This window comes from Grammomys surdaster, unplaced genomic scaffold (genome assembly GCF_004785775.1).
Source record: "Grammomys surdaster isolate TR1022 unplaced genomic scaffold, NIH_TR_1.0 126158, whole genome shotgun sequence".
Taxonomy (NCBI): domain Eukaryota; kingdom Metazoa; phylum Chordata; class Mammalia; order Rodentia; family Muridae; genus Grammomys; species Grammomys surdaster.
The window spans coordinates 7,238,573-7,265,980 of record NW_021620966.1 but is presented as its reverse complement, the minus strand read 5'-3'; the positions used below and the strand labels follow the sequence as shown (position 1 = coordinate 7,265,980).

The window sequence follows — 27,408 nt, the reverse complement described above, 5'->3', positions numbered from 1 at the left end:
TGCATAATTTTCTTCTTATATCACAAAGGATTAACAGATCTGCTCATCACACCTTACTACCTTCTGGTCTTATTCAAATTTGCTAAATATTTTTTTCTTTAAATCCAAAAGTTGAGCTAACATGTTCTCAAATATACACTATATACTAAAGTTACTAACCATTAGCTCAGACTTTGGAATTTTTGCTGAGAAAGAACCTGTAAGCAATTTACTAATTTTTTTTCATTCATTTTCACTTTGGTTTAAAAAATTATAATGAAGGACTCTAATCTTAGAACCTCCTCAACACTATCTATGTGACACCTCTCACTACTTCTCTCTGAGGATGTCAATACATCAATGGTTATGCTCTGGGAAACTCTTTGAATTTAATACCCACTCAGTATCCCTAAGGTGCCCATTGCCTGTAGATAATAGACAAATTTGTTACTTAAATATTTTTGATATGAATTTCTGTCAAAATTATTTTGTGACAAAGTACTTCTCATTTAAGTATTTTTAAAAGCTATTAAATAAATTGAAAATTTTCAAATTTGATATTGTAAAAGGAAAAAGTAACATGAAAACATATTTTTCTCTTGAAAATTTTATAAATCAATGTGGCACTTGATAACTTCAAACAATGGGCTATACAAGCAAAATAATTTTGAAAAATCTTTATCAAAGCTGGATTTAAAGTAAGAGTATCATATATGAGATAGAATTACATAAAAAAATTTCAGAAAATGTCATTATATAATAATTAGTGAAGAGCTGTGAAAATTACCTGCTTATTAATCAAATATTGCAAATCATAACTATGAGGGCCTAGATGCAAGAAAAATTGCATTTAATATTTTGTTATATATATATATATATGTTTTTTAAAATATGTATATATTAAATATGTGTGCATTTGTGAGTGTATCTTTATTCCCCTATATTTCTCTTTAAATATATATATATATAATTTTATATATTTTATATTTATATACATATTTGTTTATGTATATATAACTCTATGTGTACAAATATGTATATACTTATGCATAAAACATATACATATAAGTCTATATGTACATATAAAATAACATAAATGGCAATAGAAATAATTAAATGTCATTATATTAATGATGTGCATTTGTCCTTTAATGAATCAGGTAGAATATTGGACATCATTGAATACTCAGTCACTAAAATGTAGTCAACAGAAATTTGCATTTGTAGGTTAACTGAATATGTAGGTTCCTAATTAGATGGTGTAGTAAAATCAAAGTATGTATGCTTTACTCTACTTTGATGTATTATGATTGACATGAACTTGTGGCTTTTAGTTTGGAAAAATGTGTTTGTTGAAAGTAAAGTATGCTCAATATTTAAAATTAACCCAAATGTTGTACATAATTTTCATGTATCTCAAGGGAGGACAGAACGCTGATTTGAATCTAAGGATATGTACAGAGTGTGTAGATGTTACATACTATTATTAGAAAGCAAACTACTTTACTTTCTGCCTTAAAGCATTCTTAAGATTAAATTTTAGATGATTGTCTTCATTTTGGAGGCTGCATTAAAATTAATAACATAATATATTGCTTTTCTATAGTTAAAATATTTATCATGATCTTGTCGGATCCCATCAGCACTAAAACATATGATGGGAAGACAAAACGAAGGGGCTTTTTGGTATATACCTGTGCCCTAATGTACAACACCAATCCATTTTTTCTACTAGTTATTATGAAAAATTTCTAAGCATAGCTATCTGTAACAATTAAAGGGTCAACACTGATTTCATCTTATCTACAAATAAATGCAAAGTGATAATCTCTGATGGTACCTATTGATTAAACAAATGATGTACAGCAAAGTTGAAAATACTTAATTGTCTCAGACAGCCTTGAACAAATGAAACTTTCTAATTTAACAACATTCAAGTACTCTCTTTAGTTTCATCCCAATTTCAGAAGAAGGTCCTGTTTATAAATTCATCACAAGTACAAAGGGAGTCTGTGCTCACAGGACACTATGAAACAGCTTTGCCAAACTCATTCTCAAGCTTAATATTTTTCATAAAGCTTAGATATTTGTTTGATAATAATAAATATAAATATTCTGTGCAGTAAGCTAAATCGTTATGTGAACAAAACAATTATGTATCACACACACACATACACACACACATATATACATATGTATGTGTGTTTGTGAGTGTGTGTGTGTGTGTGTGTGTGTGTGTGTGTGCAGGTTAAACTTTAAGTGTTCAAAAATTTTTACAATGACCAAGCACTTTTGGTAGCTACCAACACAACAAAGCTTTCCATAAATAAATGTGTCAATTGATAGTGTGATCTTTCTCTTTCCAGCCCTGGAACCAATACTTTTCTGATCTTTACTAAATTGTTTTAGGCTCATTTTCTCACCAATAAAACAGGAACAGAAATTGCCAAAGATCCGGCTCATGAAATGTTTAGTATTGTGATGTACCTAAAGATCTTTAGGAAATGCTTATCTGACAACAGGAATGCAATTGATTTTAAATAATTATGCCCAGGCAGCTCTATACTTAAAAGACATATATATCATTTAGTAGTAACAAAACTGAAAGTTGATAGAAGTCACTAAAGATGACAAAGTTCTATTGTGCCACTAAGGTCATGTTGTTAAGTAGAAGACAGAATATTTCACAAAGCATTATTGTATTCTTGTGTTTTGACAGAAACGGCAATTTATAAAAAAATAAAAATAAAAACCTTACATAACTATCATTTTTGTACTTTTTGATTTAGATAGCAATGGATCATGCAGTTTAAAAGGTTTGCCAACGTTATTTCTACTTTTTATTCCTATGAACACAGTTCCATACTAGACATTAACTACTATAGAAAAGGTATTTTCATGTTTCTTAATTTCGAAAGCGACTATGCTTTAACACTTTCTGATATTTAAACCTTCTACTAAGTTTCTTATTTTTATGTTATCTTTACTCTGTTTGTACAACCTGTCCTTTTAAACAATTGCTATATATTCCTGTAATCCTTGTAATGGTAAAAAAAGCAAGAAGCTCTGGCACTGGTGTGTAGCCTTGGACTAGAGAGAATGGGGCTGTTTCTCTAACCTTTGCACAAAAGGAGATACTAAAGAACCTATATTATTAGTTACTTTCATTGTTTGTTTCAAATTCAAGGAAAGTTTTATAAAGCATATAAAAGTAGAAGTCAGACAAGTCAGCTCATCAGCATTCAGTGTAAATAAGGCCCACTGAGGAAAAACAAACACTGCAATCTCTTATGATCCAATGCTATGTATACAGAAAAGAAAATTGTATTTCCATTTTTAGATGGTGAGCAAGGTGATCTTCATTACAATACTATGAAGTCATTACACTCTCCTAACAAAATACTTTAAATCACATAAAATAAAAGCCTAGATGAAATATCAAGTGTTATTAGAATTTGTAGTATAAAACTTGAGTGACTAGCTCAGCATTTTGTACTATTTGATGCAATATTTTGCCCTGACCACGTCTGTATACAGATTGACACTCCTTGGGTGTAGTAGCTTTGTTCTTAAGAACAATTGGAACACATGGCTCAAGAGTCATCAGGGCCATTATTCTAAATCTCTTATCTCATCTGAAAAAGAAACAAAAAGCACCACAATAAAGAGAGGAAAATGAGACAAGAAAGAGTTATGACAAAGAGACATGTACGCTGTTGAAGACATGACAAGGAGAAATAGTTCACAAAGAAAAAAATAAGAATCCAAAACATTGAGGTTTAGTGATGAAAGAGAAATCAACAATATTGTCGTAAAGTCATGCACACTACAAGTTGGAAAATGTTGGAAATGCACTTCAGGAACTTCTCTGCTTCCTCTCATGTGTTTGCTTTCTGCATATAAAGAAAATGCTACCATTTCCAGAATAACAACAAGCCCTGAGTTAGTAAATAAAATAACATATAATTACTAAATTAATTAAAAGCACAGGCAAGAGGCTTTTGTCAGTCTTCACATTGTGACTTTTAAAATCCTCGTTTTATATATTTATACATTTAAGTGTGTACGTGCACACATGCAAGCACATGCAATGGGTTTGTGAATGTGAGTTCAATGATGACTTCAGTGGTCACAAGAAGGTGGTAGATTCCACGGAGCTGAATAATAGGTTGTATAATACTTTCAAAGAGTATACAGATTTGATAAACATGAGGATGTCAATATATCACATGGCTGAGAAACAAATGACAATATGAATAATGATATAGGCCTGTCATTGTTCTTAGGACTACATCATGAAGATTTGTTGACCACGATTGTTAAGTGGATTCTGAAGGCTGTATAAACCCACAAATGTGGTTCAATAAGATAATGGCATAGTTAAGGAAGTATGTTAAACTCATCATATTCTACTACTATTGGGAAATGAACTGAGAGAGGATGGGTAACAAAATGAATGGAGTCATGGGGAAGAGTGAAAACTTCGTCAGGAAGAGGACAAAAGGACTTAACAAAGGACATGGTGATAGAAATGAAGATGAAGTACTGTGGCTATGATTAACAAGGCTTAACTAGGAGACAGAAGATAAAATGAAAGCAGGCTTCTAAATGTGACATGTTGCGTGCGATGGTGATGCTTCACAGCATTGCGGAGAACAATGGTGGCTTTAAAAAATGTGAGCTTCATACTGTGTTTCTCTGCAGTTTACACACATCTCCAGGAATAAAAGCGAAGCTAAACTGGCACTTGCTCACAGCCTAGTATTTCATGATGTGACAGAGCTGTGTAAAGTCACTACTGGCCCATGAAATGACACCTTTTCATTTTTATTTGATATTTTTATATCACTGAAAAATTCAAGTCTCATCAAGCACTTAAATCAGACAGAATATAATGTATATGAAAATTGAAGCTTTTATGATTAATTATTAAATGAGAGACTGAATAAGAAGACAAACTCAAACCTTAACCTCTCCAGGTTTTTTCTGTTGATGATTTTCTCTTGCTTACAGTTCTGATATACGTTGTTGAAAACACTAAGACAGTTCCTTATCTCCTGCCAGGGCAAATCCCTCCAAACTCCTGAACACTTCTGCTCCTGCACTCATCAGTGCCCACAATTAGCAGAAAACAGATATTGAGTGCTTTGATTGACACCTGTTTCCTTCTCCCACACCATGGGATCACAGCAGGTGAGTAATGACAAAGGAGCTGTAATTTGTGACTATGGACAACATGGCTATCCATTATCATCATACTTACAACTGGCCCCTGTGGGCCCTGGGGACCTTCTCCTCCTTTCAGCCCAGGTGCACCCTGAGAAAGGGAAAACAGAGCGCAATTGAATCCTTATGAATTCACGAGAAGTAGGCGATGTATGACTGACAAAATGGAAATTACATTTTTTTTAGAAACAAACACATGCGGGTATATGCATGTATATTAAGATTGTGAAATATATATGTATGTATTTATATGTATATATATTTACTTATGACTTATTTACTCATGACTCTCAGGCTAAGCTCAGGGAAAAAAAGCTTCTGAGCAAAAATTTTATCTACATGCTGGGCATATATGTTGACCCTACCTGGGCTCCAGGAAGGCCTCTTTCACCCGGGAAACCACGTATTCCTGCTGGTCCATCTTTCCCTGAGATACCTTGAGGACCGGGATCGCCCTGAGAGATTTAATACACGTCATCTGCAAAGTGTAATTTCTACACAGGTTTCTATGAACAAAGCAGTATCTTTATAGTTAATTAAAGAAAATATGAAAGTAGAACTTGATTGTAATTTAATTAAAGGCTGTCATTAGGAGTTCCTTGCATACTAAAATAAAGAGTAATCATCAGATGTAACTGTTTACATAAACTGGTAATATTATGGTCAATAAAATGATTCTTGTGTTATTATTTAGTAATGACTTTAAATAACAATAACTTCATGTGAAATTTCTTCATGGAATACTGTTCTGATATTGAGTATTATGAAAAGCATAGAACTCCAATGGTAAATGATGAGGAATACACTGAAGCTTTGAGTCAGAGAATGTCCGTGGGCTGGTGGTACCTTTGCACCTTCTTTCCCTGCAGCACCAGGAAGTCCTTGCTCGCCAGGAGGACCAGGAGGGCCAGGATGTCCACGTTCACCTATTGGACCAGTCTCACCAGTTGGCCCCTAAATGAGACAAGAAAAGCCATATTAGAGTATCCTTTCAGTTGGGCAAATAAATAGGAAGCAAACACAGAGATTACTCGCCTTCATGGGATCATTTTCCTTTATTTTTGTGATGGGCAACAGAACAACTCCAGAAACATAACGAAAGGAGTGTATCTGACAAGTGTTTGAAAAGCTTACTGAAATCTTGGTGAAAATAGCCAGATGTGCCAGGGAACTATATGAAGTATGCAAGGATAATTTCTTTTTCCAATACTAGAGTAACTTAAGAGCTAGCCCGATTGCTCTTTAAAACTTCATGTTATAAATGACAGTTTCACCTTCTTCCTCTTTTTATATGAGGTGTCGAGAGAACTTTACAATACAGAGGCATTGATGCCACTCTGGAGAATACTAAAGGGATCACTCACAGCTCAATAATAACGCAGAGTCCCTGGGATTCCAAACAAATGAAGCAGTTGTCTTTGAAATTTCCTTGACACTGGCACCCCGCCGCCCAAATAATTAGTTCATATTCATTTGACCCAGTCTAAGGTGGTACAGTAAGGGATCCTCAAGTCCAGTTCATGAGTTTGAACTGAAAGTTGTACTGAAAAGCCAGATGCCTGAAGTTACAGCAAATGCTGAGGAGAAATTCCAGCTCAACTATTTGTCCTTTAAGACTGGGGTAAGAAAAGATTTCAGTGTATAGAGGAAATGGTGTACAGCTGTCCTCTGTTGCCACAGCAAAATGACCACTTTAAACATTTCAACATAATTAAATAATTAAAAACATACTGAGAAAAATTCTAACAGTTGAGACTTTTAAAAGTCAGAACATATATTGCAGTTGCTTGTGGGATAGCATCCCCAAAATACTATATCTTTTTTTGTTTGGTTGGTTTTGATGTGGGAAAAGAACACAACTGCATTTTTGCATACATTTCCATGTTTAAATTCCCTTATCTGTAATTACTGAAACTCTTTAACTTATTAATATGGAAACACATTTCCACAGTCACTCTTAGCTATATAACAAGTTTAAAGCCAGTTTGTATGTCTTGAGAACTTGTTTTAAGCAAACCCAAAATAATAGCAATAATAATAATAAATTATTTTTGCTGAAATTTTAAACATTTAAGTCAACTTACTAAAAATTTTAAAAGATAAAAAATTGCTAGAAAAACAAAGAGACATACCTGTGGTCCTACCACACCTCCTGGCCCAGGGGGACCGGTCTTGCCTTGAAATCCCTAAGAAAGTAAAGTACAATGTATAAAAGCTATATTTATAATAAAGCAAAAATTTAAATCCTGCAAAATAATTGAATAACATGTTAAGCAAATGTTTCATTTTGGCTAAAAATTATTCATTTCAAATGTTATGAGACACTATTTATTTTTATAAATGTCCAAAATACTCTACTTTCATTTTTTTGCATCACAGTGCAATTAATATTTTCAATAAAATAAAACACTCTGCTATAAAAGGAAGATGGAAGAAAACTGTATTTTTATCACTGCTGTACCAAGCAATGTTTAAAATATATATGATATGTAAAACATATTTATGAAGACAATAGTTTGCATGATTAATAATCATTTTAGCTTTAACAGTACTATTCCTTACACTTTTCAAATACTCCAATCAATAAATATGAGGTGGTTGATATCACTGGTGAACAGTGTTCAATATAACAGGTTTTGGGAATATGTTATAGGATATACATTTCTGCAGGATCATGGATTACCTTTTTCATGGGATTTTATTATGACAGATTCCTTTCTAAAGCCTTATAATCTACATTTGAAAGTTGGAAATATATGTATGGGAAAAAAAGAAAAAGAAAAAAATGAAAACTGAATGGAAAAGACTTCCAAATAAAAGGAAATAGCATTTACAATGCTATCAATCAGTAAAATATAGAAAGAGTATAAACAAAGCAGAAACAAATAGAATCTGGTCATTCTTCTTTTGTATCACTACTAAGAAAGGTTACAATTGAATTATTTATAACAAAAATATTGGTAAGTAAATAAGTATTTACTTTTATTATTGAAGTTCATATTACAGAGAAAGGAAGTACATTTCTCCTATTTTAAATTTTGACTTAAGATCACGAAACTTCTACTTTGCTACCGTCTCAATGGCAAGACTAAGTCATTCTGGAGAATATTATCAGAGAATGTATTTAATATTTTCTAGTTATAACATTGAAATGACTGGTGAGTTTGAAAATCAATGGTCAGACTAGATGCTATGTACATGCACATATAAATACACATTTACATATTTGTTCACCACATGTATGAATATGGATATAGTATATGTGCACATATAAATGTATACATGTATGCACATATACATAGTGCTCCCTGAATTATGTCAACAACCTCTATTACTGAAATTATATACAGCATACTGGCAAACTTTAACATTTGCCCCATGCTGTAAATTGGTGATGTGTCAGGGTTCAGGAAGCCTGGTCCTTATTGAGAAGTCTCGATTGGACAGTACCAATAATGTCTGGTGCCATTTCATCTCAGCATGGAGAGAGATTTCTGGCTGTGATTCTCCAGCAATTTTTCTGTATGATACATGGATGCTTGGATAACATTTTTTAAACCAAAGCTCCTTCAGTTCCCAGGCTTCCCTCAGTCCTCACAAGAAGAATCTGCTCCGTCATGTGAGAAGTAGGTAATATACAGCCTTCTCTAGATTTCACTAGTAGACATCCAAGCTATAGCCAATTATTTTCTTAACAATGTCAGAATTTAAATCACTCAGTTGTCCACATCATCTAGAACCACCACCAACATAGTATCAACTTACAGCTACTACAGTACAGTTTTCTTTGGAAAAATTCCTGGATTTGAACTATATCGGTCTTCTGGCCTTTCTCTCTTTGAAATAGCCATGTGCTGCCTATTTCTATGTACCCATTCCTGAGGTCTACATTACCTTCTCCAAATTTTCAATCAATTAAGTTTGATTTGAAGGGAAACATATTATTTCTGGCCTTTATAAACAATATTTTATGAAGTCTTTGTCTTTGTAGTGCAAGAAAATAACTACATACTAAAAATTAATGAAGTAACAAATGGTTAAAATGAATTGAGTAAAGTCCATGTTCCCTTGAGGAAAGAGTGGAGAATTGAAAACTTACACACAAGTTTTGAGCTAACATGGCTGTTAACTCAACAGTATAGAGACAGCTGGCAGGTAGTACTGTCTATATGCCTGCCCATACAAAACTTCAGAGCATGCACAAATAACTAATGAGTTTAACATCTGATCATGTAAATAAAATAAAATTAGCAAAATTGTTACAATTCAAGGTGGAGTTTTCTTATTTCACATTCGCATACAATAAAACTGATTAGGTTTAATTACAGAGCATTTAAAGGTAAGTGAATGTTTTCCAAATTCTCTGAGAATGCATATTAATTTCATACATTAATGAGTAATTAGAAAATCTGTTCCAATGCAAAGCAAAATATAATATATAATATTTCTATTCAGATATCAAAGAAACTAAATTCATCTTATGGTAAATACCAAATTTGAAAGTGGCCCTCACATGAATATGTATCTTTTTAAGATATAAGAAACTATTTATAGTTTTTACTGGATAACCCCACCACCAATAAAAGGGGGTACTTCAATATATTAGACATCAAAATGTAATTTGAAGGATTTTTTTTTACTGTAGAGGCTTCATCCAGCAGTGGATGGAAACAGATGCAGAGACTCATGCCCAAACATCAGGGAGAGCTCAGGGAGTCTTGTGGAAGAGTTGTGATACAGAATTGAGAGAGCTGGAGGTGTCAAGGACAACACAAGGAAACCTACAGAATCAACTCACCTGGGCCCATGGAGGCTCACAAAGAATGAACTACCAACCAAAGAGCATTAAGGGGCTGGAGCTAGGCCCCCTACACATTTGTAGCAAAAATGCAGCTTGGTGTTCATATTTTCCTCTAACAATTGGAATTGGGGCTCTCTTTGAATTTGTTGCCTGCCATTGCATCCCCTTCCCCTAACTGGACTACCTGGTTGGGCCTCAGCAGGAGAGGAGATGCCCAGTTCTATTAGTCTCAAGGTCTGGTGGCACCCAAGGAGGAATTCCCCTTCTCTGAGATTAAGGGAAGGAGGTGTAGGGGAAGAGATTTTTTTAAGGGAGGCACTGGGAGGAGAGAAGGGAGGCTGCAATCATGGTGAGAGTGAGTAATAAATACCGACAAAAATTACAAATATAACAAAATAAATTAGTCCTTGCAATAAGAAAACACATATAAAACAAAGAATCACCACTTTAGATTCTAATTCTTCTACAGGAAATTGTTGAATTATAGTCAAAATAAACATATATATGTATATATGTGTATATGTATATACAGTTAATTTCTAGCTATATGATTACTCACTGTTCTCTTACAAGTGGAAATCCTGATACAATTCTCTAAAACTAATTCTGTCTGTGAGAGCATACCAGATACAAACTTCCTGGAAGCCTTAACTAATGTGCTGTTTTTTTTTTTCTTGTTTCACTTTTTCATGTTTTATATGATATGGCTTCTTTGCAGGAGGCAAGTATTTTTTAAAATTATTTCTTATGAGAATTTCATACAATATATTTTCATCATGCTCAAACTACCACTTTTGATTAAATTTAGAAATGGGGGAAATTTAATTATTAATTCTCTAGCTACTGATTCTTCAAAAGACACTTTAGAAGTACTTTGGAGTTGTTCTCTGGAGGCCAATGTCTTTGGTAAAACTGTTGGCTGCAAGATTTGAGTAAGAGTGCCTTGACAGATTTCAGTGAGTGTTATTTTTAGAGATTAACTTCTAACTCAAGAGATAGCATTTCCAAGAGTAAATTTTTATATTTGTTCCCAATATGTATTTCTTGATATGCTTTTGGAAAACTTAGACTAAACATTCTGGGTAAAAACTAAGACTCCTTAAATCAAGAATTATGAGATGGTGACTAAGACAAGAATTACATTTCTCCTGAAATGAAAAGAAAACTTTTCTCACTGCAGGAAACAGTTCAGCATTGTTATGATGCATTGGCATCCAATTGTAAAATATCTTTTAATGTTAGCAAAATGCAGTAACGGGGTGCTTTACAAAATAGTCAAAGGTAGTCTGAGTCCTGTTTTCCACAAGAAAATTAAATAAAATTAACTAACTGTGAGATCCAATGATTGATTCCAAGAAATCATGACCAACAGGGAAGATTTCTGATGAGAATAACAACCCACTGAGCTAGATAGACATGGAGTTTAAGAGTAACACAATAAGGAAATAAACAAACACAGCAGCTCACCAGGGGAGCTTTGTGAGCCCAAGAATTTCAACATAAGGAAAGCTGCTCCATTAGGTGACAATTGTATTTCTCACAGACTATACAAATCAAGTTATAATGTTTTACCTACATTTTCCTATTAGACATGAAGCATATTTTCAAGTCAATTATTTCCTTACAATTCTCATTTCAGAAAATACCTCATTCTCTAACTCCAATAGAATCACACTGCTTTATGTATGGAACTTATGTTGTTATGTATGTTATGTATGTTGTTTTTAGATTAATGAGAACTGAGAGGTTTCGATGGGATGGATCTATGAACAGACTTTAGTGGAAGGGCCCAGATGGCTATCTTGTGGAGGTATTTCAGATAGAAGACCATCACTATTAGCTCATTCTTAGAATGCTAATAGTAACAATAAAAATCATAGTAACAAGCATCCTAGTTTTCCAAGTGAACTTGATAAGGTCAACCCTTGGTCTATTTATGCATTTGCTAAAATATTTTAATAAAAGGCTCAGAGGTCTCAGATGGGAACAGATGTAGAAACTCACAGCCAAACATTATGTAGACACTAAATGGGAGGTTTCTATCAAATCCCTCTTCTGAGAGCTCAGGGAATTCCATGGAGATTGTAAAAACCATACAGGAGGACGGACACCAGGAGAACAAATATTGAGGAATTTTAATCTAGTAATATCGCTGCTCTGGCAAATGATCACATCTATAGATCTTCTAAGTCTATGTGAACTGGCTGGAGTGAGATATCTTTAATCCCTCTGACTGAAACATAACCTTAGTACACAACTTTAATCCCAAATAATGAAGGTAAATGTAGAAGCCATATTTGAAAGTGACATCTAATTGAGAGGCAACATGTCGAATCAGAGATAGATTAAACAGAACGAGCAGAGATAGGATAGGGCCAACCATTGGGAGAAGAAACAGTAAAGAGAGGCTACTTAAGATCAGCAAGATAGATAGATCGATAGATTGCTCAGCGATCAACAGATAGATAGAAAGATAGATAGATGATAGATAGATAGATAGATAGATAGATAGATAGATAGATAGATAGCGATAGTGATATGAGGGCAGGCAGAGCTATTCAGTCAGAAGCTGAGAGAGGCAGCCAGATTGAACCAGTTAGCTTGGAAGATTAGATTGTACAGAGGCTAGATGATTCCAGTCTTAGGCATAGGTAGAACACAAAAGGAAAAGTTCCATCTTTTCACATAGCTTGGGCACAGCTATCCTCTCATCACTTCATCTGGGGAAACAAAAGCGATTTTTACAACAAAGCCCTGTAAATCAACTAAGCAAGACACTTAAGATCATGGAGCTGAAGCAATAAGCAGAGGGACTGTACAGGTCTACAGCAGCTGTTGTATGCATATATTATAGCTTTCAGTCTAGTATTTTTATTGGATTCCTGAGTATGTAAACCAGTGGGTCTCTTTTTCTTGTGGCTGCTCTTAGGTCTCCTTTCCTTCTGTGAAGTTTTCTTGTCCAGCCTCTGTGGGATGATTTTATTCTATCTCATTATATTTCATTTTGTCAGGTTTTATTGTTAGCGCTTAGATGTCTGTTCTTTTCTAAGGAGAAATAGAAAGGACGCAGATTTGGAGGGGAGAGGAGGTGGGAAGAAACTGGGAGACATAAATGAGAACCTATCATCAGGATATATTGTATGAGAAAAAAATCTTTTTCCAATAAAAGACAAAAAGAAAATTAAAACAGAAAAAAGTTAACTACACTGTGGATAAATAGAACACAATAAGATTGAGTGGGACAGTACATCACAAATCATGTCACAGTACAGTAAAAAATAAGGAAAGGAAAAAAGAAAAGGAAGAAAGCAATCCATTCCACCAGTTTTCAACTGACAATTTAACTGTTAATAACAAAAGAGGTTCTTTTGAAACTGTATAATCTGAGAGACAGAAAATTTCAATCCAATAGTAATAATAATAATAATAATAATAATGTAATTGGAGTCACTTACAGTCTCTCCACGCTGCCCAGGGTGTCCTGGTAGCCCATCTTTACCAGCAGGGCCCTGGAATAACAAACATTAAATAATCAGGTCTCATGAATACTGCTCCCGTGTTATAGCCCAAGAGTAACAAGGGAACCATCTTATATTTATAGCAAACTGTATATTGATGGTTTTATCTTTATATCAAGTGATACTTAGTTGATTTTCATACACACTCATTTTGTGATAAAAAGCAGAAAATGGGAAATCTGGAGAACTGTTGGAAAATCTGGAGGAACTGTATACAGGGCACTTTACATTTCAATAAAATTTTTTTCATATGCATCTGCATTTTAAGAACATATATGCATAAGTTTGTGGTTTTACTTCAGCAAGAACAGTTATTCAGTGCTTGACAATAAAATTTGTTTTCCCTGTTTTCTGTTTCAAAGATCCATTCACAATTGAATATGGATAAGAGATGAAGCTAGTGACCTCTAGTGACCTCTAGTGGTCATCAAGTTTCTGACAAAAATGAAGAAGAAATGCTAACTTGCATAACTATTGTCATTTTATCTATCAAACTTTTTCAAGTACACAAAAAAACAAAAACAAACAAACAAACAAACAAACAAACAAAATAAACCACTAATGTTCGGTTCTAAAAGTCATCAGGAATAAATGTACTTTAGGTTTTTGTTGACATACTCTCTGAGAAGTAAAATACTTATGAAAGCTAGAGAAAATGTTACTATATAAGGGCTGTTTGCCATGTCTGAAGAAAGAAATGAAGCAATTAACTAAATGGTTAAAAAAATTGCAGAATCAATGAAAAGATTTTTTTCTAAAAGCCGCTTTGAAAGGACTCTACATTCTAAATATTTAATAGTGACTGACTGGTTCTTTCAATAGCCTTACAGACTACACTCTCAGAAGCCATTCCGTGTCAGTTTGCTTTTCAAAATACATTTAGTAGGTGTATAAAAACAGTTTCTCTATTCTGAATAAATGAAGGTATATAGTCATTTTAATCAAGATATTTTTAATGTCTAGCATACCACCCCCTTGCTACTGTTAATTAATTAAATGATGTTATCTTCAAAGGTCTATTTTTATACATCTAATAGCTAGCCAGTTTGAAAAAAAGTCTTTGACTCAAAAAGAACACATTCATGGTCATCGTTTTTTCCACTTCGAATTGACTACTAGAATGGCTGGCACACTTCTGGGCTGCCTCTGGCAGTGTTCCAAACAATTTCTGTTCCCTGATCCCTTCCATCTTGACACTTAGGATGTGTTGTGAGTTAGCACCTTTACTTTAAAATGACAGTTCATATGATCAATGCTTGCTGACAGTTTTTATTGTGTTCAAGACCAGGAAGATGATTCCACTGCCAGCCTTACCCACAAAGCATGAATGAGGAGCTGTTAAGGACCCATTTTGTAAAATAACTTTTATTGTCTTTTAAATGAATGTATCAGTTACCTCTTCATTAGCCATTAGGTGTATAGTAATGAAGTGTGCTGCATTGCCTATAGCTTAGAAAGGCTCAAAAACACATACTTAATTCCTGGTAGATTTATCTAGTTACAGCTTTGCAAAAAAAGCATACTAAAATGCTTCTATATCACCACTGTTTTAACACAGATGGAGAAATGTCTTATCAATCTGAGAACATTATAAAGTTTTCAGACTAATGCAATGTTACATGAAGAATAATACATGTACCTGGCTTCTTTCTCAGGAGACTAAAATGTCATTAAATATGGGCACAGTAATAAGTGAGAGACCTATTCCTGTTTCTTGATAAACTTATGAGTGTAGGCAGGAAGTTCCTTGCTCTTTACTGGTACAAATTATTTTTAAATTAGCAAAATGATCATCTTTAGAGATAGTAATTTTAGATTTAAATGATTATATCTTGGAATGAACACATGATGGCTTTTAATGGAGTTCCTAGAGAGTTGGAGGAATAGAGTTAATGGGCCAAAAAGCAATATCATCTAGCTTTGCCTTGAAGTAAGTACACATTTCCAAATTATGCAATATATCTGAAATAACTGTTTTGACTCTACATTACTAATCAATAAAATAAAACCAACTAATTTCTCCAGAACGATCTGGAGAAAAATGAGTTTCATAACACTGATTTTGAAATCTACATGAAGGTTTGCATATTCATCATGGGCCTCTTCGATAACACTAGTAATTGCTTAAAGATGTCTCCCTCCTTCTAATTGACAGTGAGTTTGGATTCTCCTGAAAACAGAATTACATGCAACATGATAGTAAAGTTACAAATCTTAATACTGGTTCTTAAATTATATAACTATAAATTAACAAAATGTGGTAAAAATCATATTAGACAGCTGTATTCAGTTGATTCTTAGCCTGGAGTTTCAATATTTGGGAGACAGAAACAGGAGGAAAGAGAAGAGTCCAGAAAAGCCTATATTATAGTGTTGAGACCACATCTTAAAGGAAAGAACTAACAAAAAATGGATGGAGAGAGGAAAGGAGGGAGAGAGGGAGGGAAGGAGAGATGGAGGAGGGAAGAATGGAAATAGGGAGAAAGAGAGGCAGAGGTAGGAAGAGAGGGTAATTCTGCTTAAAGTGACATCTCGTCAATCAAACTGTACACTTAAGTGTGACATCATTACTGCATTTCTAATGCATCCTGGTAAAGAATATAAGTGCATGATCAATTATGCAAAGTTTACTGAAGACAGTCAAGAATAGTCTGAAAGATCTGGAGAAAAATGAGTCCAATGTTTTGTTAAAATATTATTGAATAAAGCAAAAGAGAATATGTTACACTTACAGGGGGGCCTTTTGGTCCAGGGAATCCAACTGGACCCTGAGGTCCTTGAGGGCCCTGTAAACAAAAAGCATTAGAGAAAATTTAACAATAAATCCTCAAGGATATGTTTGTATGCTTTGTGGTTCATTTTGTCAGAAAAAAAAACACTAGAGGAATGAATTTCCCCATCTTAGTCATTAAAACATGGCAATAGTGTGACCAGTCTAACCTAGAACTGTAATGATTTCTAACTATGAGAAACTGAACATCACACCAGTATTCTTATCTCAAGAGAACTGTGAATATTTACAGTTTATATGAAATGCTAATATTCCTACACAAGATGTATACATCTGGTTCATGGTTTTGGGGAATACTGAGAGAGGACAGGAAGTAGACTCATCAATAACCTTATAAGTATTATCAAGCAAGTGTGGTCAGCTGGGACATACAATACTGGCCTTGACAACAGTCAAACATGAAAGACAGATGGGTTCATTGGGTGGCTCCTGACTGAACTATGGGCTACTGAAAGAATCTGGGAGATTGAGATTCACACTCTTTACACTGTATACCCTGCTGAGCTAGCAGGTGCTAAGAGACAGCTCCAAACCAAAATTAACATAGACAAGCTAGCTCCTCACAGTGGGTGACAAAGGGAACACAGACACAAAAATGAGGGGGTAGTTTGTGAGGATGGGATGATAAACAGAAGTGGGATGAAGCTAGGAGGAGAGCTATGGGAGACTGGCCAGTATGCCTTATGCAATCATATGAAACTTGTCGAAGAACAATTTAAGTAAATAAAAATAATTAACAAAAGGAATAGAGCATATCCATCTGTAGGAGGAGCTTCACAGTATATATTCTTTTAATATAGGTTGCAAGCATTTATAAAGAGAGATATTACATGAAGTCTCAATCAATCTCCATAGTGAAAACTCCAATGTACTTCAAAAGAATTCTGTCTCTAGTAATACACAGATAAAAGGAAGCATATATGATCATTACTAAAGCTTTGCCGTATTCTTAGCCCTACCAAACATGCTCGGGCAAGAATTCTGTTGTTTATCAGCGTTGTTCTCTGCATTACACTATTTAATACACAAGATAAGATGAACTTTATAATTATTCCTATTAACACTCTACCCCAATAGAATATATACTCCTAGCTTGATATGTAATTAGTTATACAGGTTCTTATTTGCACATCTCTAAAATGCATAAAGTCCATCCAGTTATAGTAATTGTTTTAGTATGGAGAAAATGGATTGGTAAAAGTTAAGCCTAGACTTGCCAAGCATCAAATGAAGACATTCAAAATGGGAGATATATATATATATATATTCATATTCTTGTGTAATAAGATTAATATTAAATTTACTGTTTGCAAAGCAAGAAAACAGCTTACTGAAATACTTTACTTTTTATGTTATCAGTTGTGTATTCACAAGAAACTTTTCAATAGCATTTTAATCCTAAATCACAAATAAATATAAGCTTTAGATATTTACAGTATCTATATTATAATCAAAAGCAAAGGATGAGGAACTGTAGGAGGAAGACTGGGAAGAGGGGAAGCTCATGGAATGTAAAAGAAAGAAAGAAAGAAAGAAAGAAAGAAAGAAAGAAAGAAAGAAAGAAAGAAAGAAAGAAAAAATAAAGGTATGAAGTCTCCACTGAATGAATATTAAGAATTAATAATTTATCCTCTTAAAACATGAAACAATTATTCAAAATCTACATGGAGACTTAAGGTTTTGTTAAAAATTCATTTAAGACTAAGATCTTTATTTAGTTTATAATTATTTGTGAATCATACATGATTAATGTGTTTACAATATTTTGCCCTTCCTTTTAAAAAAATATTTATTTATTTTATGTGAGTACACTGTCACTCCCTTCAGAGACACCAGAGAAGAGTGTCATATCCCATTACAGATGGTTGTGAGCCACCATGTAGTTGCTGGGAATTGAACTCAGGATCCCTGGAAGAGCAGTCAAGTGCTCTTAAAGGCTGAGCCATCTCTCCATCCCTATTTTGCTCTTCCTATTCCTCTTGCAACTTCTCACATTTCTCGTACTGCATTTCCAGCTTATGACCTCTTTTATAATGACTAATGCACAGATGCACACCCACAAACACACACGTGCACACAATCTATTTATTGTTAGAGCCCATTTAGTGTTACTTTTCTGTACATGTATGCAGGACTGGCTACTAGGTCACCTGGGACTATAGCAGGTGGAAAACAGGAGCTGAGGAATGGGTTACACGATACTTGTGACAAAGAAACAGATAAGATATTATTGTGTAAGGATAGGTACAAAGTAGGAAGAGGGAGGTGTGGATAAAAAAAGGTTAGGTCAACAAAAACAAACTGTTAGTATTCTGTCTAAGCTCCACCTCCACAATTATCAGGCAACAGTTGGGTATGCTCTCCCCACAGCTTCCTGGCAACAGTCGGGTAGGCCTGCCCAGTATAAAAGGGGCTGCTTGCCTCCTCCTCTCTCTCTTATTCTCTTGTTCTCTTGCTCTCTTGCCTCTAGCTTCTCTCTGTCCCTTCCCCTCTCCCCTTTCCATTCCCCCTCTCTCCACATGGTCATGGCCAGCCTCCACTTCTCTCCTCTCTCTCTCTCCCTTTTCCTCTGCCATCTTCTCCTATTTCTCTCCCCCCACCTTGCTCTCTGCCCTGAATCAACCCACCCCCTCTTTGGAACCATTTGGTCTGGTGTTGTTTGTTCTAAGCTGTGCGTGGATGTTAAACACAAACTATGTTTTAAAATGTCATAAATAGATCTAATACTTTACATGCTAATTAAAAATTAATCTAAAAAACACATACAAAATAAGTAAATAATATTTAAATTTCCTGCCAGTAAATAGGGAGAAAATATGCATATATGTGCTGTTTACCACATACAAAAGCAGTAATATGTTCTCCCTATGTAGAAACTGAATAATTTAATAACTTTATTAGAAATCAGTCATTCTAGGTTACAAATTGAGAGAAAAACAAAGTAACAAAAAACAAACACAAACAAACAAACAAACAAAAAACCCTTCATTCTTATCTTCAAAATGTAGACTGTCTGCATTGATGTCTTTTCTCAAGTACTCAGGTTGTTTAATCATGCTATTTTGCAAATCAGGATGTACTTTCATTGATTCTTTAAAGCATAATAAAACTCATTTGTTAACATGACTTGTTAAACTGTTCTATTAACTTAATGATTCATCCATTTAAACTAAGTATATCTTTTTATTAACATTACTTGAACCATCAAATATATCAAATGCATACATTATTTCCGAATTCAAAATGTGTGAGAAAAATGTACTTAATTTGGAAAATAATTCTTGTGGAGAGAAAAACATGTGATGAGTAATTTAAATAAATATGAACTAGACCATAAAGAAACTTTAATTAAATGCTTATTCTTTTCTTTTAATTTTGTTACAAATAGAGCCTAAATTTCACTTCACCTTTTGTTTAGAAATTCAAATTCTCATGATCAGTTCCCGCTATCTATCAGAGGTGTTTCCGTTTTCTGTTTGTGACTCATCAACTTCCAAGTTACAAATGAAAATGTAGAAAACCTGTGTTGGGAAGACATCCCAAACACAGACTTCCATTTTAGCCACACAACCTCTAATAAAAAAGCTTGACACCAGAGTCTGCACCTGTAATCTCACTATTCCCACAGGGAGATGGAAAGCTCCAGCAAACGAATCCTAGGACTCACCTGGGCCAAATAACCCAGCACACAGAGCAGAAAAATAATAAAGAGAACACGACTCAAAAAAAAATTGTGAAAAGCCAGAAAACATCTCAGAAGTTGTCCTCTAACATCCACACATATTTTACAGTCTCATTCACACACACTCACACAGACTTGTACATCTTACACCCGCAAGATCTACAAAATGACATAAACTTAACTTAATAATATATGAAGACACTATATAAAACTAAGACTGATTAAAATCATTTTTGATGTGATATAAACTTTTAAATTCAAGATTCTTCTTGCAAGATGATGGCTTTCAAAAAAATGTTTCTCTAATAATGCTTGTTCTCTCTTGCCAAAGCAGTCAAACCAAGCTCCTGGTTGTTCATCTATATTTGGCTTTGCTTTATATCAACTGAAAATTAATTTACTAAATAGTTTTTATTTTATTTACTGGAATAGATGTTTTATCTTGTTTTGAATGCATATTGATCGGGACTTAACGGCTACTGGTACTTGCATTTTGCCAACATAATGTTACTGCCAGCTCCGGAGACAAATTGACCACTAACAGAGAAAGTAGGGGAAGCATAGGCATCAAAGTATATTTCAAATAGCATCTCTAATTTTGTTGGAATGTTATACCTCCAGCCAACTATACACATTGTTTTTCTCATTTCTATAAAACTGTTTGCATCTCACCTAGCAAGATTTTAAATTGGCAGGGGAAAGGAATTATAAAGACTAAGAACCTGTAGGTGAATGTGTCCTGTAGACTTATGTACCCTTTTGCAGAATTTAAATGCTTACTAACGTATTCATTTACATTGTGCATTATCTGGCTGTGCTATACGTACCCTTTCGCCAGGAGGGCCGGGAGGACCATCACCTCCGGAAGTTCCCTGGCAACAAAATGAGAAAGAAGGAAAAGTGTGAAAAGAGAGCCTAAAACGATTCTGCCACGCATCCTTCTTTCCTTCACAAGGATTTACAACACAAATCAGAAAAAGTTCAGATGATACCTTTGGCCCAGGTTTTCCCGTGGGACCCCTGGCGCCTCTAGAACCTCGAGGACCCTACATAAGAGAAGAGAAAAAAACTGAACCAGTGCCAAGTAAATTCAAAAAAGGTGAGAAACTAACACCAAAACGTAAATCACTAGTAAAAATTCACTAGTAAAACAAAGTACCTACCGTTGGACCACGCTGTCCCCGGGGGCCTGGTTTGCCAGCAATTCCCTGACAAAGACAGTTCAAAGAATTTCAGTGTGTAGTGTGTCACAGTAAAATGGAGATGAAAAACAGGGACTCAAGTAGGGACATGTTCACTAGTCATCTTGGGACAAAATACTTATGCACCATACCCGGGCACCTTTCTCCCCGTTGGCACCTGGAAATCCCGGAAATCCAGTGGATCCCTGAAAGAAGAAAAATAAGCATCAATGAATATGATAATTTCCGTCTTCATGCCAGGAGCTCCATTTATTTTGGAAAACACTGATTTGGTCATCAATGGTAGTATTTAAGGAAACAGCATGTACTTGCTTTGGAAACTTATAATAAAAAAAATTATGATCTTTAAAAACAATTGTGTTTTAATCAATACACAAGGTCCCTTCTTGAATTTGAAAGTGAACTTACAGTGTCATCTGAAATCCTGCAAGCATGAATTGATAAAAGAGAAGCATTAAATTTAAAACTAAAATATTAAACTGCATTTCTTCTTATTAAATAAAAGTTAAAGAATATTTTTTGAAAAATAGATTATATTTTAATAGTTCATACAGTTTCTCCAACTCTAAAAGTAAGTCATATTTCTATAAAGTGCAGGAACAACCTAAAATATGTGTCCTTAATTAATGTTAATACATTTGTACAAATACCTCTTCAACAGAACTATTTTTATTTTTAAACTTTATTATATCATATAACATGAAAAGCTTTATTTACATTTTCTAACTGGTTTTGAATATCATCACATTTGCTTGGTAACATAAGGAAGACAAAAAACGCTGTTTTGTATCCCAAACACCTTAATTCCTATCTTATTCAAGGTGATGTCTTGTACTCTGAGGCAATTTTGACGTTGCAAGAAGAGCAATGATCTACTAATACATCGTAATACTTTGAAGCTTGTGAGAGATCAGAAACAGGAAGTTCAGCCTTCATCAGTAAAGAAATGTGGGATGTAAAGTGAAAATATTAGATAACAAACAATGATCGTTTAGAAATGTAACAAGCCCATAAGTGCACTTAACATAAATGGCTATATTTTGCTAGTGAAATATAACTCAATCCCAATAATAAAATCCCTATATTTCATATTGCACATATGCCCAAACTTATCTCAGAGATTTTTCACCATTATCCAAGCAAGTTTATATCCTTATTAAATAAATAAATAAATAAATAAATAAATAAATAAAGAAAGAAAGAAAGAAAGAAAGAAAGAAGATAGATTTTTTAAACCCCTTTCCAAAATTTTCTAAATATTACCCTAAAACTGGTGTGTGTGGTGGATGATTTTCAAAGATCTGTATTTCTTATTTAATCCATTGCATGTGTGAAATTCAGAATTGTGTAAGATGCCTAGCTGAGAGAACAGCAGACTTTTACAATTTACACACATCTCTACAGATTAAGGGGGTACATCAACATTCTTTGATTTCTTTGTTATTGTATTTTAAAGCAACTTCTTTACGTTGGATTTCTCCCCAAAATAATGTATTCAAAGTGATAAATAGCCAAAATAAATTGCAATCTACTGTAATGCTTTTAGAAATTAGAAGTATCACTTCAGACTTTCTGAAACTGAAAACCTCTCAGACAGAGACTTAGAAATCTTATCACAGGCCTCTACAGATGACCCACACTTATTGATGGAGAAAAATTAGAAGGTGGAAGTTTGAATGGACAAAAGAACATTCACCTGTATACCCCTAAAGAAGGGAATGAACTCTGTTGCCACTTTAATGTAGCAAATATTTTATATTTAGCAAACAAGCTAGTCAAGAAGATTGTGATATTCCATTTCAGTACTGGGTCAAATAATGATGTAAAAGGTATAGAGTTTTGCTTGTATGATTTGATTTTCAATGTTTTGTGTTTACTATAGAGGTATTTTATGATTCACTTGAGAGCAAATAATAAATAAATTTTAAATGGAGAGGAAAATTCTACATATTATAATTTATAAGGATTTGAAACTTTCACTTTCTTTGCCTTCATAAGCACTGTAAGTTATATCTCTTAGTTACTGTATGACTAAAAGTTTAACATGGAAGTGTGATCTAGTATGTAAATGACATACATTACTTAAATTTTATATATAAACAAATACCAGTGCTCTGATCAGAATAGATAACTATGCTATTTAAAATGAAACTATTAAAATTTTTCTTAATATTAATATTTGTCTTTATATTATTTTTACATGGTATGTGGGAAAACACTGAAAAATGCCCAACCCATCCATTTGTCATATAAGGTGTCATCAACAAAGTACATAATACACATTTATTGCCTTTAAAATATCAAAAAACAGTGAATAAAAGGCATCAACACCCAAGTGAGTGCTGAAATTATTCTGTTAATAAATAAAAAAATTTCAAAACTATTTTGTATACTGTTTAAGAATAAAAGTATTCTACTTTATAATAAACCTTAAGTTCTGAAACAATTATCACCTTTTGTTGCATTGGTGGTTTGTCTTTCCAGCTGATTTTGCTTCTAAGATATTGGAATGTTTAACTAAAGGCCTTACAGTACTTACATTTAGCAGCCAAAGTTGATTTTTTTTTCCTTGAAATACTAATGTCTGCTAAAATTTCACAAGCTTCCATGTAGGAAAAAACAGCTAATGCTCTCTTTGATCTGTCATGTGACACAATATTTGTTTTAAATTTAACATCAAATATTCTTTTTTTTTGACGTTCTTTTTTTATTATTAAATCAAATTGTAATTTTTACTTATTCACACAGGGGTTATAAACACAAAAAGGCAGGACGTGGGGAACGGGATGACACTGGAGCATAAGTGTTCAAGGGAAGTGCAGATATCTTTCAAAACAGGGTATCCTCTGGGTGAAGTCAGGGGACAGGTCACTATGACTCTGCCTATGATTCACTTGTCCTTATTTAAGTTGGTACTATCCACCAAGGCTACCTATTTACAAGGTCTATGACTACTCAGGCTGGTAAATTTCCACAAAAGCTGCCTGTTTACAATAGCTTCTAGGCATCTGTTTCAGTGTTTTTCCACAGACACCCGAGACTTTGTGTTAGCATGCAAGTATGTCAGACCTATTGCTGATTTTAGGTCTATGGCTGATTTTAGGCCTTCAATGTATAAGCAAGGCTGCCCCTGACATCTCCTCCCTTCTCTAAGTATAGAAGGGCCATGGTGATTCTAATCTTGCAAAGGTGGGGATAGAGATATATTCTTATCACTGACAAACAACTGAAGTTATGAGGAAAAGTGGTATGATATGGAGACGCTTAAAGCGCAGGCATTGAGATTAAAGTATCGTCTCTCTTTGAGAACAAGAATTTTCCTTTTGAAAGCTCTTGCATTGTAATAGTAAGAATTCAGAGAATACTGATAAAAGAATTGATGCCAGCAAAATGGAACACATCATAATTTCATATAAACTCATAAGATGCAATTGTGCTCATTTAAATGATATTATGGCTATTTCCTATCATTTTTAAATCAAAATGAAAGAATATCATGATTGCTATGCATCTTAGTAAGCAGATGGAGAATTCACAACATAAAATAGAAATAGTTTATGGATTTGGGTTGTGCAACAAATGGATTTCTACAGATATAACTGTGGTGAATTCCTAATATTTGAAAAGAGTGTAATTGGGATTCAGAGCAATATATTAGAAATGAGTTGGAAAAGAAATGACTAGCATTTTAAATCTGAAAATCATTTTAATGACTCTTGTATAATTTTAAAACTACATCTTATTGAATAAAAATAAATGACTTTTTGGAAACATGATAAACAAATCACATGGCAAGCCTAATATACTCTGTATCTGAAAATGGGTGAAAACTGTTATTCAGTTGACAAGTTGCAGAAGTTTTGTCACCCACTGTGGTTATCTATGAAGTTTATTAACACTTGCTTGAGGCTGTAGCATAATTAGAATTTCCTGTATATCTTATACTTAGTTGCTTAGTGGATAACTTAGAAAAGTTAAGAAAACATATTAATATAGAGATACATCTCATGTACATATACTTAAAATGATGTGCTAAGTATGATGATACATGCCTGTAATTCAAGCACACTGGGACAGAATCAGGAGGACTGGGAGTTCTGTGCTACCATAGACTGTATAGCAAGGTACCATCTTTTAAAAGAGAATAACTATCCAAAAATTAAAGTTTACATTTAAATTCTATAGCTATCAAAATAATTAGTCAATATATCAAGGCTAGTCAATGGCTGTTTTTATAACCTGAAAAAAATTTCATGTTTCAAAATAATCAGACTATCATAAAGTTATTTTATTATTCAAAGGTTTATAAGTATTTCAATATCACAAACAAAATTGAACAGTACAGTTGATGGCACTATGCACACCAAAACATAAAAGCAAGTAAAAACTTCTGAAGCCTGTAGCATCACTTTTATTGACTGAAAAGCATATAATAAGATGTAAATACATTAAAAATCTTCAAAAAATCCTGGATTACACAAACATTTCTTAAATCCAAAAACAAGTGGGTTTCCTTGTAGACACAGGTGGGAAGGGATGAACAAAAAGAACATACAAAACTGAAAGGCTTGGAAGGATGAATCCTCAAGCCCAAGACTCCCAGAGGTAGCATACGCTGCAAGTGGCCAGGACACATTTTCTCCTAGAGTTTTTGGAGAGTATATGGTCCTAACAGCATCTTAATCACAGACTTCTGGTCTTACAGAAGGCAATGGTGAAAAGTTCTATTTGTTATAAAACTCTTAGGAAATGAATGTTGATATAAACGAGAGTCAATATTTTTAAAATAATGGAAAAGAGCAAGCTGTACAGCTCCCTGGTTACGGGCACTTTCCACCAAACCTGGGAACCAGAGTTTGATGCCTGGAACCTACATCTGGAAAGAAAGAACTGATCCCTGAGAACTGTCCCCCATCCTCCATATATGTGCCTTGGGATGTGAGCACACACGTACATACATACATAAGAAAATAAATAAACATAAGGTAAATAGTTCAAATGACAATAGAAATAAAATAAAATAAAATATTATCTTCCATATAATATCTACTATATAACTAAAAATATTTTAGTTTTCTTCCCTCATATGATCTTATTCCAACTATATCAAAGGAATCTAACTAAACTTTTCTTTCATAATGACCCTGTGTCCAGCATTTCTCTAAGACATAACATAATCAAGGCTCTCTGAAGCTCACTCATGCCAGGTGAGTATGTGTGTATGTTTTATTATATTCATAAGTGTGTTTTTATGTAGTGATAAGTATTAAACTGAAGAAAATTGTATTTATTCTTTCTTTTCTCCATGTCTGAAACTAAGTTTCTAAGTTTAGATTGTTAATTTAACTCTATATCACATAGATATAAAATGCTCAAATTATTTTTTTACCTTTGGACCTTGTCTTCCTGGATATCCTGGCAATCCTGGAACTCCAAGTTTCCCCTAAAATTATGAAAAACACAAGAGTAAACATAAACAGCCTATATAGAATTGTTCCAGTGACATTTTCTGGATACTTGAACAAAAAATTTGAATACTTGAAAAAAATGAAAATGTTCACCTCACATTATTTTCATGAAAGAATAAAGTTGTTACAATGTATATATTTTAAATGATTTACAAATACTTAAGAACTGTTGTATAAATTATTGCATCTTCATTGGAGAGACTGTAACTTGGGGAAGAAAATTCTCATATACTTGTGAATCTTAAAGCATAAACAATGGCAACTAGCTTTTTATTAAGCATGAGTGCAAGTTAGTTAATATAGTTGGGAATACATTCAGAACTTACCACACCAATTAAAATAAATCTTTATGGTAACTTATATCATATTCTAATATCATATTCTAAGTGTTAATCAAGTTATTAGGTAATAGTTTTGACTAAAATCTAAATAATTGTGTTTGGTAACTCCTGTTAAATTCTAAGAAAACAATTAATTTCTGTAAATACTGGGCAAATCTGGGTTAATATATTCAGAATGTATTAGGAACTAGTGAATGATGACAATTTACATAGAGTGTTATTCCTCAAAAATGGGTATTTGAAGATGTAACTATACTTTTTGGGTCCAACAAATTTATCCTTCAATCTGAAATTGTTAAAACAAATTTATATTATAACTAATTCCAAAAATGTGTAACTAATACTGTGGCTCAAGACATTTTTCTGATAAATTAGTCCCAAAGTAATTCTTCCCTTAGAA

The 27,408-nt window shown here is 33.6% G+C and overlaps 1 protein-coding gene across 4 annotated transcripts in view; it reads right to left on the bottom strand.

The window, feature by feature from the left end:
* Positions 1-27,408, bottom strand: part of Col11a1 (collagen type XI alpha 1 chain) — a 198,833-nt gene that overhangs the window by 50,527 nt on the left and 120,898 nt on the right. For all 4 annotated transcript variants that reach the window (XM_028757393.1, XM_028757395.1, XM_028757392.1 and 1 more), the window contains 11 exons: positions 26,589-26,642; positions 21,331-21,384; positions 21,161-21,205; positions 20,990-21,043; positions 20,825-20,869; positions 16,257-16,310; positions 13,462-13,515; positions 7,338-7,391; positions 6,052-6,159; positions 5,571-5,660; positions 5,243-5,296 (listed from right to left, as the gene is read on the bottom strand). In XM_028757393.1, coding sequence (XP_028613226.1) covers positions 5,243-5,296; positions 5,571-5,660; positions 6,052-6,159; positions 7,338-7,391; positions 13,462-13,515; positions 16,257-16,310; positions 20,825-20,869; positions 20,990-21,043; positions 21,161-21,205; positions 21,331-21,384; positions 26,589-26,642 — 666 coding nt within the window. The remainder of the gene's footprint in view (positions 1-5,242; positions 5,297-5,570; positions 5,661-6,051; positions 6,160-7,337; positions 7,392-13,461; positions 13,516-16,256; positions 16,311-20,824; positions 20,870-20,989; positions 21,044-21,160; positions 21,206-21,330; positions 21,385-26,588; positions 26,643-27,408) is intronic.